This window comes from Sciurus carolinensis, chromosome 14 (assembly GCF_902686445.1).
Source record: "Sciurus carolinensis chromosome 14, mSciCar1.2, whole genome shotgun sequence".
Classification (NCBI taxonomy): Eukaryota; Metazoa; Chordata; class Mammalia; order Rodentia; family Sciuridae; genus Sciurus; species Sciurus carolinensis.
The window spans coordinates 4988561-5007262 of NC_062226.1; the positions used below are offsets into that span (position 1 = coordinate 4988561).

Below are 18702 nucleotides of genomic sequence, written 5' to 3' on the forward strand. Positions count from 1 at the left end.
ATATACCCCACTGGTCATTGTTATCTTTTTATATATTATTGAATTTGATTACAAATATTTTGTTGAGAATTTTTTGCAAAATTCTGATGAGTATTCATTTGTAGTTTCTTTGATGTCTTTACTGGGTTTAGGATCAAAGTGATGCTAATCTCAGAATAAACTGGGAAGTATTTCCTTCTTTTCAGTATTTTGGAAGAGTTTGTGTATAATTGGTATTTCTTTTTTTGTGTGTGTGTGTGTGGTACTGGGGATTGAACCCAGGGCCTTGTGCTTGCAAGACAAGCATTCTACCAACTGAGCTATCTCCTCAGCCTTATAATTGGTATTTCTTCCTTTAACATGTTAGAATTTATCAGGAAACTCACATGAATTTTCCTCATGGAAAGGTTTTTGATGATAAATTCAATTTCTCTAATAGGTACAGGGCTATTTGGGTTTCTATTTTTTCTTGAGTGACTTTTGCTAGTTAGTATTCTTCAAGGAACGTGTCCATATCATCCAAGTCGTTGGGATTTTGGCATAAAGTTGTTCATAACATTTGGATGGTCCTTTTCACATATGAGCAATCTGTAGTATCATGCCTTGCTTCTTACTGACATTGGTAATTTGTGCCTTCTATTTTCCCTCATCAGTTTGGCTTAAGTCTATCAATTTAGTTGATTTTCTCAGAATCAGCTTTTGGCTTCACTTCCTAGGTCAGTAGGCCACTTTCCTTACTTGTGAAGGAAATCTAAGACATTCTGTGTAGCAGAGGGACTTTCATTTTCAGATCCAGAGAGTCATCTAAAGGATGCTGCCCTGAGGTTTGGACACAGGTCCACAGTGCAGTATCTCGGAGCCTGTGAATGGGAAGGGTTTTGCTCTAAGCATGAGCAGACCAGGTTTTGTTTTCTCCTCTAGTTCAGCTCTCTCCTACCTCTCACATTTGGTCTTAGTACCAGGAAAAAACCAGAAGTCATATTTGCAGCATTAATAAACTTACAAATGGTAATGGATCGCCACAATACAGATCCCCAAGGCCCTGTTTCCTGTTACTAGGCAACTAAGCCACGTGTGTGTTGAATGTTCCATTTGTTCTTGGTAGAAGTTTAGCTGTAAGACAAAGTAAACATCACTAATTAAGAATTTCATTGGAAATTAAACTTTTAGGTGAGAATGACTATCCCTTTGGGCAAGTGGTTCTCACACCCTGACTAGCACTGAATGACCCCTGAACAGGGCTGTGGCCCTTTTTCTTTTCAGACTCCCCAATCCAGTCACTCAGGTACAACATACTTATTCTTTGGAAGTGCGATAAGTCATTGGAAGGAAAAGGACTGCAGAGAAGCCCGGGTGTGCTCTGACATCACCTGCAGGAGGCACCACAGGCCCAGTTGCAGATGACGTGCAGACTGGAAGCCCGTGGAGGCGGCTCGGGTCCCTGCACATGGCAGTTCCCTGCAGGTCCTGTGCATTTTGAGAGACCTCCCTTCAGCAAGGACTGATGAAAAGTGATGTCTCACCCTCCTGGGGGGGTCACTCCACTGGGGACACTTGTGCAGTGAGGGTCTTAGGGATGCCAGAAGGCGACCAGAGGCTGATCTTTGGGAGTAGCCAGGAGTGGGAAGAGTGGTTTGTACCTGTGCCCTACGGGCTCCACCTCCTGTGGACCTGCAAAAGCCTGGAAGGGGGCAGGTGTACCTGTTGCTCCAGAGTCCTTTGAGACCGTGCCTGGCTGGCCACAGGGAGGCCCCCAGGCCACTTCTGGGAAGGGATTTTTCCGGCATGGCCGAGTACGTGCAGAGAAAATACCTACATCCCAAGCTAACCATGGGTACTCTTCTCGTTCAGTGATTATTCCTCCAGCTGAGCCACCATGCATGTCTGCCCAGGAGGCTCTTCACAAACCCGAAGCTCGTGGTGAGACTGTGCCTCTGGGCAGTCGCCTCGCCTGTTCCGGAGTATAAACAGCTACCAGAGCAAGCGACTCAGATCTCCTGCAGCAGACGTGCCCCAGCTCTTTGATTATGGTCCCATGCTAAGAAGTCTAGGAATCGTGACCTGCAGCAACAGTGATGGGGCAGGAATGGGGAAGCTAGCACTCCGTTCTGTCCACAAACAAGGAGACGGCTTTCTGCATAGTATCTATCTTATTTACCTCAACAAATCTAGGTGAATGTATCGTCATTCCCTCTTTTATAGATGATGAAACAGGCTCAGAGAGCTCAAGTGACTTACCCAAAATCACATAGCTAGGAGGCAACGCGAACCAGGCGTAGCTGTGACCTTAACTGAGACTGATTTGTTGGGTTGGGTCACTCTCTTCCCTCTTGGGTGTGGAGTCCCTTCTGTATGTAAGGAGGGAGGTGAATGGGATGAACTTCAGTCCTAAAATCTGGGCTTCTCTGGTTCCCTTGAGGGCCTGCTCTGCTCAATGCCCACTCTCTGACCACGCATTCTGCAGCCGGCAGTGTGCTTGGTGAGGAAAGGGCCTGGCTTGGGCAGGCCAGCCTCAGCCCCTACCTGCGTGCTGGGCTCACGTGGGCTGGTGGGGGTCGCTCACAGGAAATGGCATGTTGATAAAGGCTTTTAAATAATGACCCCTGGTCCCACCATCTGCGAAGCTGATGACCACAAGGCAGTCTGACCCGGCTTGGCTTGAGTGTCTCAGGGATGTTTACTCCTGTTTCCAGAGAGGCTCAAAATGACAAAAGAAGACCCTGAAGTCCAGAGCCAGCAGCCAGCTGGATGGAAGGAGCAGAGCCTGCTTGGGGTTGGGGGCAGAGCCAGGCCTCGCGGCTTGAGGAATGGGAGCTAGGACTGGTGGCTCTGGGCCTGAGGGACATGGGAGGAGAGTTCAGGCTGCACTGACAAGTTGTCCCTGTGGAGAACCCTGTCACATAATTACAGCAGTTTCATTTCCTTATATTGGGGCAAATCTGCGTTCCCTAAAACAAAGAAAATGAAAGCAATTTAAAAGCAAAACAGCCCAAGATTTCAGAATTCTAACTGCTCCTGAAAATGCTGCCTGGTGACAATTAAGCTGTTCCACCAGCTCATGCAGCCGAGTCAGCTGCAGCCTGGGCCGGCTGGAGAGCAAGTAGGTGAGATGAGCAAATGGCTGGCAACCGAGAGGGATTTTGGTGGGAGGTGAGTGGCATCTGCTGACCTCTCTTGCAGGGGCAGAAACCTGAGAACCAGAGGGGACACAAGGGATCCTAACCTGGGGGCTGGCCTCATACTCGCCTGGGCCAGGATGGACAGAGGGAGCAAAGTGACCTTCAGCCTGAGGGTCGCTGGGCGCCATTCCTGTGGGAGAGCTGTTGGTTGGCTGTGGAATCAGGTGGAGGCGTGGCAGGCGTGTTGGACAGGTCTGCTGCAGCCTGCATTTCTCCAGGGAAGCCCCTGGAAGGCCCCCAGAGGCCCTGCCAGGCCCTGTCTACGCCCAGCCTGCCAGGTGTGTGGCATCTACCCTCTCTGCTTGGGGCATCTGAAACACCTTGTTCCAGCCGGAATCTGAAAGCCTTGTCCCCAGCCTGCTGCCCTCCCGGAAACGAAAACCAGAGAACCCTGGAGCATCTGCTGGCTCCGCCCTTGAACCCTCAGAAAGCGCACCCCCTACAGCTTCTCCCCGGGAAGCCAGTCCCAGACTTGCTCTGTCCTGGCACTGTTGACCTTTGACATGACCCTGCCCTTGTGCAGCTGACCACTGGGGGTGCTGGGAGGACAGGCTAGGCGAATGAACCAAATAACCAAGGACACAAATAATTGTAACTGTGCCGAGCGCCTCAAAATAGCTGAGCTGCGGGACAGGAACCGAGCTGAGCCGGCACCTTGAGTGGTTAGTGGCCCAGAAGGCTTTTAGGGGAAGCTAAGACCTGAGGGTGGGCAGGGAGGGTGCAGGCCGCATCTGGGCAGAGTGCAGTCTGACAGGAGCAGCCTGGGCAGAGGAGGGGCCAGACCACGGGGCCTGCAGAGGACATGGTCATCCAAGATTCCTTCTGCCTTCCAGATAGAGAGCCAAAATCTGAACAGGTTCGGGGACAAAGTACCGTCTGTGTCCCCACAGGCCAAGGCCAGTAGGCCGGAAGATGGGGTGGGGCAGGAGCAGGGCTGGGAGAGATGAGCTTGGCTCGGCCACCTGCTGCCAGGGGCTCCTGCCCCCACAACCGGACTCCTCTCTGCAGCTGGCAATCCAGACCTGAAAACAATGCGGAGAATCTCCGGCCAGGGCTGCAGCATGGAAGGCTGCTATTTATAAGCCTGGAGAGGCGCTGAGCAGTGTAGCAACTGCCGCCTGAGTGGGTCTGTGGCCTGACCTCCTGAGGGACTCTGGAAAGCCTCAAGGCCAGACCCTGCAGGAGACAGCAAAGGAAGGGCACAGCGCCAGCTGCTCCCACCGGGGACTGATAGTGCCCATCAAAAGCAACTTGCAAGTCCCTGTCTATGGCGGCCTGTGCCAGCGCCAGCTGAACAGGCTCAGCCTCTGCCCCAAGCTGGGCTGCAGTGAGAGACAAGGTGCACAAACAGAGACAAGGCTCCTGGAGCTGCCCAGAGCCGGGTCTCTGCTGCGACCACAGGTGCCCAGGGCTGGCTCATTTTCATAGGTGGTTAGGCAGGTGGCAACAGGTGTTTGGCACAGCAGGCAGGTATTTCTGCTAAAGCGAATGGGCGTCTCGGGAAAGAGGAATCGTGAAAACCTATGGTGGACAGCAGGGCAGTACAGCCAGGTTGTAACGAGACAAGGAAATAATAGGACTTGCTATAGTTATGTATGTAGTAATAAGCTGTATTTGGTATTTGCCTGGACTTGTAAAACTAAAATAAAGGTGCCTGGTGACAAACTTGCTGTGTGGCAGGATGACACTCCTGAACAATGCCGATATGAACCTTTATCTATGATTTGAGTGGTGGCTCCTGGTCTAGTCGTGTTCTGGTCTTTATCAATGAAGACCAGAGCACGATTGGGCTGAAAATCACTACTTGAACCCCTGGACTTTTGGGGCAAACTGTCAGCAGCACGGTGACCAGAGGACTTCATATTGCTCTGTCCCTTGACTGCCCTGGCTGCTGTCCACTCTATCATTGATCGTTGATCGACCGTTGTCACCGAGGCCAGACAACTAACCACCTCTCCCGCAGCGACAACTGCCACCCAGACTCCGGCTTATCGGATACCCAAGGACATCCAAAGACATTCGAGGAACTGAGAGAGGCTACGGCTGAGCAGAATCCCCTCGGTCTTGCTGACTGACTTGGCTAAGAGACTCTGCATTGAGTAAGTCCATGGGGCCTGGACTCTAGGTGAACAACGGGGAGACTCTTCAATATATTTGTGACTTGCTCTTATTAGGAATGTTAGGTTGAGTGTGCACTGCATCAATAAAATCCACTTGTTGGAAGCAAACTTGATTCCTCTCTTACTCGCTGCTCGTGACACAGGTGCCCAGGTGGGTGGCAGCACCAGCTCTGGAGTGACCTGGGCTGGCTGCTCCCTCCCTCAGCCTCAACCCCTCACCTGGGTTCGGGTCGGTAGGCCACAGGGTTTAGCGCGGCAGTGCTGGCACATTACAGATGTCCAGTGAATCATGACTTGTACCATAACAGAATAAAGAGAGGAACGTGTCAGAGATGCAACTGGCAGGAGGTACGCTGTGCTTTCTATCCAGCAATGTCAAGGCTGAAGACGTCCCAGGAGGAGAGCCAGGAACTGAACTCTAGGCAAGAAGTTTCCAGGGTGGACATATTTGGGAAATGGCATTGACTTACAAAGCATGTTTACTTATTAAATGTTCAAAAGTCTTTTAATAAGAAGATCTGCAAAACTCTCTACCCATTCTTTCCCCAAACTTATCCAACCATGGAGCTCTTTTTGTTTTGGCAGAACAATGACTTCTAGTAGAAAACACTGAATGGGCGATGGAGGAGGAGAGGGGAAGATGTCCCAGCTCCCGCCTTGGAGGAAGGACTAGGGTAAGAGACCTGAACAGGGGCCAGTGTGTTTACTAAAAAGCCAGGCATGGTGGCGCACCCCTGAACTCCCACTGACTCCAAAGGCAGGAGAATCCCAAGTTCGAGGCCATCCCTCAGTGAATTAGCAAGATCCTATCTCAAAATAGAAAATAAAATGGGCTGGGGGTGCAGCTCAGGGGAACACCTCTGGGTTCAATTCTCAGGACTGCCATTAGAAACTGAAAATGGAAACCAATTACTGATGAAATGAGGGGAGGCTGAGAAGGGACCTCAAGGGTGTATTTGTGACTTGCTCCTGCTGCCATTATGCCCAGAGGTAATGGATGGTGGCAGGCCAGCAAGCAGGTGGCTCAGGGGCATGGAGATGGCTGGGCCCACTGGTGCTTTCAGTTGCTTATTTACTTATTTATTTTTTGAGCAGGTCAGAGAACAGCTTAAATTTAAACTCATGACTTTTCTCAATAATTCCAGAAAGATGCCTCACCTGGGACCAACAGCACAATTACCACCACGGGAGTTGTCTTACAGACACTGCCTGGCAGGGGGTCTTATGGTCATGCCATTAAAGTTCCTCAACGTGGCCCTGGACTACCTGCACGGAATCACCTGCTTGTTAAACACAGCATCAAGGGCCTACACCAGCTCAGCGACACAGTGAGGGACGAGCACTCGGTCAGGATGCGAGGCTGAGTAGGCAAGGGGATGGATGATGTGCCACCTGCCCCCTAAGGGTGAGGGCGGTTCCTTATTTGGGGCTGTCTAACCCACTGTCAAGCTAGGTCCTGTAAGTGGGAATAATGGTCACCAACCGCAGGCACTAACCTGCCAGGGGCTCTCCCTGAACCCCCTCATTCAGTCCAGACTGCCTGCCAGCAGGGGTAGGGTCAGGGGTGGGTCAGCCTGCACAGGCCACACCCTCTCTGTGAGGCTGACCTAGAAAACTCTGGAGGCTGCTGGAAACAGAAGGCAAAGCCAATGGCAGGCACCTGGATGCAGAGACCACCAGCTCAGCCTGTCAACATGCCTAAGGGCACCTGTGTTTCTGTTCAGACAAGGAGCTGGCTTTATAGGCACTGCTATACCATCTGGGCTCTATCTGTCCCTGAGAAACCAACCTGTGGTTTCAGGTGTTACCACCTGAAGCACCAGTGCTAAAGGCAGGATGCACCTGGAAAAGCCAAGCAAGACATGACCTGGCTTGTGGGATCTGCCTAAGTGACATGAAGCTCAGACGCACTGAGCCAACTGTGCCTGCGGCCTGCCCGTGGCAACACACCACTCCAGGACAGTTGCGAGGGCATCTCTCTGGGCCTGTGCAGCAGCTGTGGCCCATTCCTGGGACACCACCCCACACTCTTGTTGGGCATCTTTGCCTAGAGTCCCACCAGCCTCTCCCTGAGCAGGCAGGAGTCACTGTGCATTCCCTGTCCAACTTCCTGCCAGTCTGACCTTCAGGGGACACAGGCTGCTGAGCTGAGCTGACCCCTTCCACCTATCTCTGTAATCGACCCCAAAAAAGGAACTCAGAGGGGCTCAGACGCCAACTGCACATTCCTCTGGTGCCACCACACGACAGTGTTATCTGGTGAAACACAGCTGATATGGCTTTATGGAGAGATGTCACATGCCACCTCAATGGAGGATTAAAGTAGAGAATTTGAGGTCGAGGGTTTAGGCCGAATCAGCTTCTATTTATAAAAAGGAGCCTCTTTGGGTGACGGGGTAGAAGGCTGCCTCGGCTGTGTGCAGCTTGAAAACGCGTCACCAGTACACAGCACCTTCACAAGGAGACCCTCCAGGGGAGCCTGCCCCACCTGTCTCACGATGCTCCTGTACAAGTCACATGAGCGTGTGGAGGAGAGGTCTGAGACTGGTTGAGGTGTCTGGGGACTGTCCCCTGAAGGCTGAGAGGGCCTCTCCTGAGTAAGGGTGACAGGCTCTTCACTTCCAAAGGACCAAAGGGGACCCAGCTCTTCAAAAGAGCCAGAGCTCCTAGTCAATGGAAAGCGCAGACAAACCCTCCCTCTGTGGCAAGTCATGGTGGGCATGGGGGCAGTCCCCGCAGGCGCCGCAGACCCAGATGCAGGTCTTGGCTCTGCTGACAGCTGGTCCAGGAGGTTTCCTGGAGCCCCCCACCCCAGTGTGGTGCCATGAGGCTCCTCTTCTTATATGAAACCACTGAACACACCAGTTGGGCACCCAGCCTGAATTTGGGTCCTGTTGAATTAGTGTCCAGGAAGCAGGAATGTGAACCGGATTTTATTAAGAACTCCCCAGGTGAGGTCAAGGCACAGCAGGATGGGGCCCCAGAGCACAGGGGAGACCTCACTGGGGACCAACGAGCTACAGAACCCGAGGCCACACTGGCTGTACCATGACAGATTAATACCACACAACCTCTATTTAAACAGCAAAAAATACAACTCTGATACGCAAAGCTCCAACCTCAGTCTTTTTCCAGCTCCCCATGCTAATGGCCTGAGCCAAAGTCTGTCATGCTCTGGGCCTGCAAGGTGACACGTCCTTACACCTTCGATGAGGGAAAGCCCTAGTTTGTTAGCACCTGTCTACAATTTCACAGGCCCAAGAAACGGAATGCGCCCAGGCCTGAAAGGAACCGCCTTACAGACACAGAAATCACAATCCTGGGCCACAGGGGCGAAGACTGCCGTCACGCCCAGCATGGTCCTGCTCATGGCAGCCAGCAACAGCAGTCTCTGCAACTCCTGGGCCCACCCAAGGGTGCTCTCACTGTGCCGATGGACAGCAGCCTAGGTGTGACGGCTCGTCACAGTCACACTCTGGATGGGCTCTCTACACACTGAAGGAGTCAGCTGTGGGATGAACCAGGAGCCACACTGATGAGCTGGCCTCCTCTGCCTCGCGGCTGTGACCTGGGTTGAAGGTGCTGCTGTGGAGGTGTGCCTCCATGGCTCACCCCGCCACCCGCGTCCTTCTGAGGGGCCTGACAGACAACACGGAGGCCAGGGGAGGAGACCCCACCTCACAGCCTCTGCAAGGCAGCTGCCACATCCTGCCTCTTCCTAGAGAGGACTTTGGTCCTGGAGGCCAGGGCAGGTTCTCCCCGCTTGCCCTCGGTTTCTCAAGGCCCAGTTGTCGTTTTCTAGAGCCCAGGAATGGGGAAAGCTCTCTCCTTGGCAGTGCCCTGAACAAACCCACAGGGACTCTGTACAAAACAGACCAAACGGTTTAATAGCAGGGGAAAACCCAACACGAAATAAAAAAAACAACAAAATAAGCAGTCGGGCGTCTCTCGAGTTTTGGTCTCTGTTGTTTCTTTCTGGGTGCGTGTTTCAGTGACAAAGTCCAACTGACGGCCCGCTCCAGCGTCCACAGGGGAGAGGAGCTGTGCACTCAGGTCACAGGAAGAGAAAGGAACGACACCCACTCAGCTTCTCCAGCCACCGAAGCCCTGGACAGACCTGCAAGGAAGCGCAGGAGCGTGGGGTCAGCTCCTGCCCCGACTGAGGACGAGGGAAAGGAGGGGAGCCGGGCCGCCTCTCGGGAGGTGTGTCCCGCTCTCAGCCAGGCCTCAGGATGGCGAGGCCAGCACCTCCTGCTGGACCTACACTGGGAGCCCCCAGACCCAAGACCTGCTATGGAGAAAACCCTCGGGCTCCCAGGACAAGTTCTTAAACAGGAACAAGGCAGCAGAGCGCAAGGCAAGCACGATTAGTGTCCTGGCAGTTTTCAGACACCCAGGCGCCTCCATTTTTATTTAATACTTTTAGTTAATTAAGGTCAGACTCAAAACAGGAAGACAACTACTTACGAATTAGATGATCCAAAGGTAAATCCTGAAAAACAGATGAAAAGGGTAAAATTAAAGCACCCACACTTTGAAAGTCAAAGGTGGCCTCCCAGTTAGCTTCTCGCCCACACCGAGTCCCTGTGGAGAGCACGCCGTGACTCCAGCGTTTGCAGGGCGGGTGGAAAGGACATGCAGAAGCTCCTCTGTTCTGAGCTCATCCTCCTGAGCCACCAGTCAGGAGAAAGCAGGGCCCTCCTTCACCTTAAAGGGCTACCTTCTTGGTATTTTAGGGTCCCCCTCTCCCTACCCTGGCTGCAGGCAGAGGGTCTATGGCATAGCCCCTCTCACTAGGCTGCTCTGTATCACACTGGTCCATTTTGTTAGGAAAATTTGGTTTTTAATATGCAACTGTCTCCTCTCCTTTTTGAGAATCAGAAAAGCAAGACATGGAGTTCCTGGCCTGGCCCTGCTGCTGAGAGTTCCGTTTCTTCACTTGTAAAATCACAATGATGCCGAGTTCTGTGCCTCCCAAGTTTGTTGTCAGGACAAAAGGAAAACACACACATCCTGCCACCTGAAGAGGCAATGTAATGTACAACACAGGACACGGAGTGACACGTCCACATCCTATTTTTTCGAGTCTGCTGGCCTGGCTTTATAAACCGAGGCCTAGGACCACTGTGATCTGCAGCTCTCAAATCCTGACAGAAAACCAAGTCAGTAATTTCTTTATCTGGTAAGAAATGGCACAATCCTGCAAGTCTAACTAATATCTAAACAGGACATTACTTTCCAATCACTTTTAGCTTTTAAAACACTAAACTGAATAGTCAGGTAAACAGACTCCTTCCTTCCGGGAAGAATTTACTTGCGGGAAAGGCAGGAGGGACCATGGTGTCTGGGTGTGAGGAGAACATTGGTCACCTACCTCCTGCACCTGATCCAAAACCAGAGAACCCACTGCTCTGGGCCCCAAAGCCTGAAGTCTGTCGGGACAGTGATCCAAAAGTGGGAGCATTCTGACCGGCAAGAGTGCCGAAGGACGTGGTGTTGCTGCTGCTCCCAAACCTGGGTGCCAACGAGAAACAGACCAGGGTCAGTGTGGCCTCCCAGCACACTGCCCGCCGCGAGCCTCAGGCCACTGTCACCACCTCAGATGCAAAACACACACGAGGTGAGGTGACAGCTTGGTCTATGCCAACAGCCTCTCAGGAAGAATGGGCTGCAGCCCAGAGCAAACCTCTACCTCACATTTGAGGAGGAAAACAATAAGAATGCAGATGAGATCAGCCTGGCCACCGTCTGCAACCCCCAGGTGGTCTGGAAGCTGCTCCTCCCGCCAGCAGCCTCCAGCCTGAGCCCTTCACTTGGCATCTCCACTCACTGACCCTCCTCCTGTCTCCCCTGTCAGTCTTTAGTTCGTCTGCAACTTGGTTCCATTCACTTACTTAAGAGATGGGGTCTCACTATGTTGCCCAGGCTGACTTGAAACTTCTGGGCTCAAGTGATCCTCCTGCCTCAGCTGACCTTGCCCTACCAGTAGCTGGGATTACAGGCATGTGTCACTTTCAATGATGAGGGTAAGGGTCTTTTACATGCAAAGTTTGTCATCTCATTTTGGAGAAGGGCAGTGCCTCCAAGTCATTTCACTCAGAATTTTGTGTTTGTTTTGCAAAACCCTCAACACTGTGTAGAACAGTATGAAAACAGCAACATGTTCCCTGCCCTGCTCTCCTTAGCTGGGGCCGATCCCCAGGAAACCTCAGAGGGTCTCCCTCCAGGTCTGGCCCAGCAAATGAGATTGAGGAATATATTCTAAATCATTTCAGAGAGTTGTGGCTGGGGGGGCCTGGAGGAGACGAGGCAGGAAGGTGAAGTAGGGTTTCCGGGAGAAGAGACAGGACCCAGGTTGAGCCCACCCTGAAGGGAAGGACATCCAAGATGGCCCAGGTCCCAGTGGTACAGCCACTGCTAACAACGAGGTGGGAGGCCACCTCCACACACGTGGTCAGGACCGTTCTCTCTGCACTTCCCCTCTCTGGCTCCTGCCTCAGGGGCCCTTTTCAGACTCTCCCAGAGACAGGATGTGGCCAGGGACCTGAAAAAGGGTAGTGGTCTCTTGCAGAGACTTAACACCTGAGAGGGACTTGTGAGCTGTTCTAGAAAACAGGAGTGGCCAGTCAGTCAGGGTTTATATGGGAAGCCATCCTGACAGAACAGGGCACTCTTTAACTAGTCAAGAAAATAGCCGACATCAAATAGATAAATAAAACCTCAAGACTCCTGGGCAACCCACACCTCCAGCCAACTCTGTAGCAGTGTGTCAGAGAAGAGGTCCATCCAGACCTGCGCGGAAGGCTGGCTTAAGCAGGTCCCTCACTCTCCTCACAGAGCTTTCCTTAACTGTATTTCTTGGCGTTTCCTCAGGGTAAACATAAAAGACCGTTGGTCTCCACACAAAACCCAAGAAAACACCCACCCGCTCACTCACTCTCTTTGGAAGCTTCCGGCACCTTTGTTGAGAGGAGGGTTTGAAGTTTACTCTCAAGATGAAGATGCCATCATCTGGCCGAGACCCATCCTCAGGCCTCTACAATCCCTCGACCAATCGCTCTCTCCCGCTGCATCTTCAGTGTGCCACAGCCCACGCCCGTGCCCAGGGAGCAGCATGCCAGAGGCCCTCAGGCACCACCGCCTCCTTCACGCAGGGGCTCTGTGGCCATCCCCACACGTGTTCTAATCTTCCTTTGCAGCTTTGGCAACCAGACTGAGATTCTGGGACCCTGAGAAGCAAACCCCCACCATGGTGCTTCCCAGGGAGGATATGGGCAGGGCAGGAGAGCAGCATGGGGCTGAGTGGCCGGCAGCTCTCCCACATGGAGGGCACCCAGGTGATGTCCTGTGGGAGCTGGCCCTGGGCCCCTGGAACTGAAAACCCAGGCTGGGGTCTCGGGGGGAGCAGGAGATGCAGGTGTGCACTCTGGGACAACCCCAAGAAGAAGATGGGGTAAACACTACTCCTTCAGAACTTCTTAACACAAGTGGCACCTGAGGGACACTCGGTGGTGACACACAGCCAGGGTGGGGCTGTTTTTCTTCCTCTACCTCTGCCAGAGCAGAGGCTCTCTACCCAGCGGTGGCAGTACAGCAGTTGACCCCCACCCATGTACTCTACAAAGCCAGGCTTGTTGCAAGCCCCCAACCCCATCCAGGAGAGGGACAGGAGTCCTCCAGCAGCTTCCTTGCCTATTTCCAGGCAGGGGCCTCTGCTCACAGCCCAATGTTTGGAAAACATGAGAATGTTCTTTTCAGAGCAAGAGTACCGGGCCTGGTGCTTCGGCCCGGCATGAGCTCAGGGTTTGCCTAGGTCCCGCCCAGGGCGCTTACCCGAATCCTCCTGCGCTGGCAGCCGCAGTACCCTCTCCGAACACTTTGCCTCCCGTCGAGCCCAGAGGGCTTGTAAAGGCTGGGGCTGAACCGAATGCTGGCACCCCTCCAAACCCAGGGGATCCCCCAAAAGTAGGAGGGCTGCCAAACACTGGAGCAGCACCGAAGCCACCTGAGCAAAACAGAGGCAAACAAACAGAAATGGGGGGAAAGAAAGGAGGAGACAGGAAGTGAGCAGTGAGAAACCAAATCAAAAGAAGAAGAAAAAAGGGAAAACAGAATGTTAGGAACTCAAATCAAAGACTATGTAATGGGTGACATCTCTTCTATCAACAAAATAGCAATTAAAACAGAAAGAACCCACCCAATCAAACTACCTCCCTCCACTTGCAGCAGACACCTGCGGTCCACTCGAGGAGTTTGAGAGATTCTCACGTCCCTTCCAGAGGCAGGCTGGCTTGTCACGTGAAGTCTCATGAGAGCAGACCGTCACCAAGGGCCCACTTGATGCCTCTCTGGTCCCTTCCCAGCCCTGTGTTGTTAGGGAGTCCTCAACGAAAAGTTGTCCTCAAAAGCCCCAGCCCACCCCAGCTGTGAGAAGATGGAAGGTTCCATTACTTGTCACTTCACCGGCCTGGCTTCCAGCTTCAGGGAACCCAAACTACAAACGCAGAGTCTCAAAGCCCCCTCTCTGGGAGAACTGGGTCACGGTAGAGACAGCGATGTGCACACTGGCACCTGGCCAGGTGCTTTTTATTTATTCACAGCCTGAAGGCTACTTGTCTCTCCTCAGCAACCCATCCCCACCTTGGTACAGAAGAAATTTTAAAAAATGACTTCTTTCTGCAACCTGGAACTCCTGAAACTTCTGCCTTGGAGGAGGCTGAGGGGTGACGCTCACAGCCCCAGGCAGCTGGAGGTCTGTGCACACAGGTGACCAGAGAGGGTCAGGACATGCGCGAAGTGGTCTCTGACGGGTAGTGAGGCCCATCATGTGGAAGAGGATGTCCTTCCCCGAGCTGCTCCTGGTCCTAAGGGGGCCCCAAACTCCCAAGATGCTGCTTGGATCCTTCTCAGGTTTGCAAGAGCTGTTTAGATGTGGGTGCTGAGCTGAAGGGAGGCAGTGGTGTCAGCACTGTGCTCTCAGGGGTCTCCCTCCACAGTGCACGCAGGACCCACACGGATACTGGCCTGTGAGCCACATGCTACAGGGAGTCACAGGGGCCTAGGACCAACGGGACATGATCAGACCGAGGAGGCACAGACTTTATTCTCTTTCAAAAGGTGAACCTGTTGGAATAGGGATGTGTCTGGCCTTATGATGATCACACTACACACTTTTGCTACCTGAATCAAATCCTGGGTGTGAAAAGCTGTCAGGGGAATAGGTAACTGTAACTTATGATACAACTATGTGCTCAATCACCACCAACAGGGGCTGCAGAGCTGAGAGGACACTTTTGCTAAGGCTCAAGTCTGGGTCACACTCCGCCTTCTAAAACCTTGAGTGAAATTCCAAGCCATGATAACAGAGACTGGTGGACTACAAACATAACAGGCTGGAAAAAAAGTGCTAAAAACCCTTGCAGTTGAATTATTTAAGAGTGATCTGGGATCTAGTTACATTTGCTTCCTAGACACATGAGGGCTTTATCTAGTGCCTCGTACTCAATATTGTTTAGAGTTCTTGGTGAAGCTCAGTGAAAAATGAGAAGTCACAATGATACAGAAAGTCAGCTGGAGGAGGGGGAGGAGAGCACACACATGCACAGCACCCCCAAACAACAAACCGGGTCACAGTCAACCAACGGGAAGAAAACAGCAGCCTGGTCTTGTGCTGGAGATGGGCAGCTCATTCCTAATGCTGGAGCTGTCAATTTTATTAAATGGAGTATTTTTATGTATTTTTCTTCTCCAGAAAAAGCAGAAGCTCACTAATAATCAGCAGTGACGGGGCGTCTCAACCCTGAGGCTTACACCGGAGGTGGTGCTGTGCCCCCAGACAGGTGCTCGCCTCCCCACTCCCCATGGATGGGCAACGAGGCTCAGAGAATACGCCTCTGGTCTACGGCAGCTGGCTTTGACTGGACCAAGTCCCAGGTGACTCAAAAGTCACCTTGCTTCTGTCATGCATCCACCCCCACCCTCCAAGTCACTGGGTCTAACAAGTGTGGCAAGGATGGAGTGGAGTGCAGACAGGGCTGGAGCAGGCAGCGAGGCCACGCTCAGTCTGCCTCACCTCCACCCTCTCCTCAGTGACCTCCAGCAGGGGTGTTTTCTGAAGCAACTTTGCTGAAGGGACGATGGACGCTCTTGGAATTTTTTCAAAGACCTGTCTAACCCATGGCCCTAAAATCCCTTTTGAAGCTAGAAGGGACAATCCTGACGCTTTTGGCCTCTGTGCCGCCTGGGCAGGAGGAGACTCTTATCTATTCATTCCGGGGCTGGGGATACACCCCAGCCCAGCATTCACTCCAACGCCGGGCAGCGCCATGCCCTTCTCTCCAAGTGAAGCAGCCCTGCCTTCTGTCTCACCCAGAGCCAGGAGTCCGAGAGGGGGGAGGTCTCTTGCCCCATGCTGATATTTTGGGGGCTACTTCATTCGCCTCACGTATGTGAAAGGTAGCTCCCCCAAGAGTGCTCAAGCAGGTGCTTTGCCAAATAGGAAGAATATTCTGAAAGGTGGGTGGGTACACTTTCTCTAAGACTGGTGAAGAGTGAGCTGCTCAAATCACCCGAGACGTGATTCCAGGACAAGAACACACACACACGAACAATGGAAGAGGTGAAGAAAACACCATGGTCCTAAAGAAAACAAGCTCAGTGGCAAACGAACTCACACTTCTCAAATGTTCACACTTGTCTTTTTCACTAGGGCTAAAGCTTCACGGTCTTTTCGTTTTTCAGATCGTTCAGTGTGTGTGGCAACAAGAAACTGTGATGCCCATTTCCAGTCTGTCTGTCCATCCATCCATCCTCCTTCCTTCCTGCCTATGCTGGAGATGAACACTGAGCTGAGGCCCAGCCCTTCAGTTCATCCTAAAATCCCAGGAGATAGTAAGAGCTGGTGATCTAAGACCACGAGGTCAAGATGCGCCTGGAAACTGTGGCCCTCCAGGCTGCTCAAGGTCAGAGCAGCCCCGTTCCTAGGTCGGGGCCGCCTGTGGTCCTCAGGCGATCCTTCCTCCAAGTGTCCCACACCACTGGGGGTGCAGACTCTGCCCTCCTCCCCAGGAGGAGCTGGCTGAGAGCTGCTTCCAAGCACACAGCCTCCCCCCAGCCCTGCCCTCAACAAGATCTTGGCACACGACTTCCCACCAGCAGGGGCAGCCATCAGACCCTCTGCAGACCTCAGAGACAAACAGGGCAGACGGGCAGAAGACAGAAAAGAAGGGCACGGTTCTCTTTCTAAACACATACTGTTCTTCGCATTTTTAATTACAAATGGTGTAATAGGCAGACTTTAAATGCAGATTTTATAAATGCAGACTTTAAAAGGAAAAACAGTGAAAATTCCAACTGCGAGAATTAATTGAACTATATACTTATGATATTTGGATAGTGTGTGCACATACATGCATATGTACGCACACACATGCATTTCAATTAGAAGTTTAAAAGTGATTTGGAAAAGAGGAAAAAATGATGTAGGCATAAGAAATTAAAATGAGCATCTGTGTTGGCCATCATAAGCAATGGGCACCCACACAAATCTGTGACTCAGGATGCTTTCTTGTTTGTGTTTAAGTTATCATTTTGTGACGTGTTCCCTTACTTTGGTTGTTCTGCAATTGTTAAATATCTATGTTTCTCTCCCCTGTTCTCTGCAGGGCTGCATTACATGCATCCTATCCTTTTTAGACAGGCCTCAGAAGATCCAGGGAAGTGTGAGGAACGTAGTCGATGCTCAATAAATATAAAGACCAACTGGAGCACGGATTACCTCTCCCCATGCTCCCATCCCACTTCTTCAAGGAAAGTACCGGGGTACCTCCTCCCAGGCACTGACAGATAGACATGCGCGCGCAGAGATGAGTGTAAGTAGCATATGTGGGGTACCTGTTTTATTTGGAGTGGAAAACCCAAAGCCTTGGGATGCCACGCTGCCTCCTCCAGAGCTGAAAGTGCCAGCAGGCTTCTGCTCTCCAAAGGATGAGCCGGCAAATCCTCCGAATGTCTTGGCTCCACTGTTTCCAAACAGGTTAGAGGTATCTGAAGGACCAACAAAACCTGTGAGGACATTTGCTCTTCTTCATTCTCAGGAACAGAAGGGAGAAGGCTCAGTCAGGGGTGCAGCCCAGGATCGGGGGAGCTGAGCTAAAGGACGATGGCTTGCCCTGACTTCCATGCATCCTGATGACGGGTCTGCAGTCCCTGTGCCGCCCAGGGCTAGGACTTTCTGGCACAGCACCACAGGCACAAAACAAAGGGGCCGAAGAAGCTCCACTGGAGAAGCCCAGGGCTCCCAGAGGTCTCAGGTCCACAGAGGGCCAGCAGCAGCTCGGCTTCCCAGGCTGCTGGCTTCTGGAGAAGTGGGCCTGTTCTCCTTTGTCTCTTTGTATGAGGACAAACTTCAAATTTTGACCAACTCAGAAAATCAAAGTGAGAGCAAATCCATGTCAAGCACAACGGCTCCCTGCATGCCTGCGCGGACTGAGCCGCGCAAGGGATGGCAGGAGGGAAAGCACGGGCCTCTGCTGCTCTCTGGTCTGCAGAGGGAGACGGGTGTTTTGCACAACACGGAAGAGCCAGCGAGGCTCCCAGTCTGATTTCCTCTTTCCAAGAGGTTCAGTGAGCCCTTGACCTCTCAGATGCTTATCCAGTGGGTCATTTTCTCCTCTACTACACGCTGAATCCGCTCCAAGCGGACGGGAAAAGAAGCTGTGAGAACCTGGGACAGGGGAGAACTTTTGTTTGCTGAAAGGAACACAAACCAAGGGCAATATATAAACAGCCAAAGAAGCAACACTAAGAGGATCCAGCACACCATCTATCAGGATTCTTTGACTTTTTGAGGGGAGAGAGGGTACAGGAATAACCCCTGCTTCCCTGCCATGTTTGGATGGGCATTTTACTAAAATTGGTTCACACCCATAACAAGGTAGGGAGAAGCTATGGTGAAATGGGTGAAGCCCAGAGACCCACACTTAAACAGGAGGCAAGATGAACACTTGGATGATGGGCATGGGTGACGAGGGTTGAGCATGTCACCGAGAGCTGCACCCACCTGCACCAGACCAGCCCTCCCCAGCCATCAGGTGGGAAGAGAGGAGGCGGGGCATGCTCAGCTGCTGGAAGGGTAGCCCACCTCAACCCAGGGACAATCTGCCCTGACGGAAGACTGCACACTGCTAGCACTTGTTCCTGAGTTACCATCTGGGAAGCGAGTGGCCTCACTTCGGGGACATGGTTCTCTTAGTTTTCTGGGCGCTGATAACATAGTGTTGGGCCCAGCAAGGCAATGTCCCCACTGCTGACATGAGGACCTGATGCTGAGCACAACAGGTGCTAGTCATTTATCCCTGGTGCAGTGGACAAAGCGGCCTCTGAGTAGGCTCACCCTCCCTTGGGGAGGGGGCCTGAGGTCATGC

The 18702-nt window shown here is 52.4% G+C and overlaps 1 protein-coding gene across 5 annotated transcripts in view; it reads right to left on the bottom strand.

Annotated features, from left to right (window-relative positions):
* Window positions 1-9146: 9146 nt before the first annotated feature.
* Window positions 9147-18702, bottom strand: part of Nup214 (nucleoporin 214) — an 86455-nt gene continuing 76899 nt past the window's right edge. For all 5 annotated transcript variants that reach the window (XM_047524288.1, XM_047524287.1, XM_047524284.1 and 2 more), the window contains 5 exons: window positions 17171-17323; window positions 13112-13283; window positions 10653-10792; window positions 9746-9770; window positions 9147-9395 (listed from right to left, as the gene is read on the bottom strand). In XM_047524288.1, coding sequence (XP_047380244.1) covers window positions 9362-9395; window positions 9746-9770; window positions 10653-10792; window positions 13112-13283; window positions 17171-17323 — 524 coding nt within the window. In that variant the 3' untranslated portion in view covers window positions 9147-9361. The remainder of the gene's footprint in view (window positions 9396-9745; window positions 9771-10652; window positions 10793-13111; window positions 13284-17170; window positions 17324-18702) is intronic.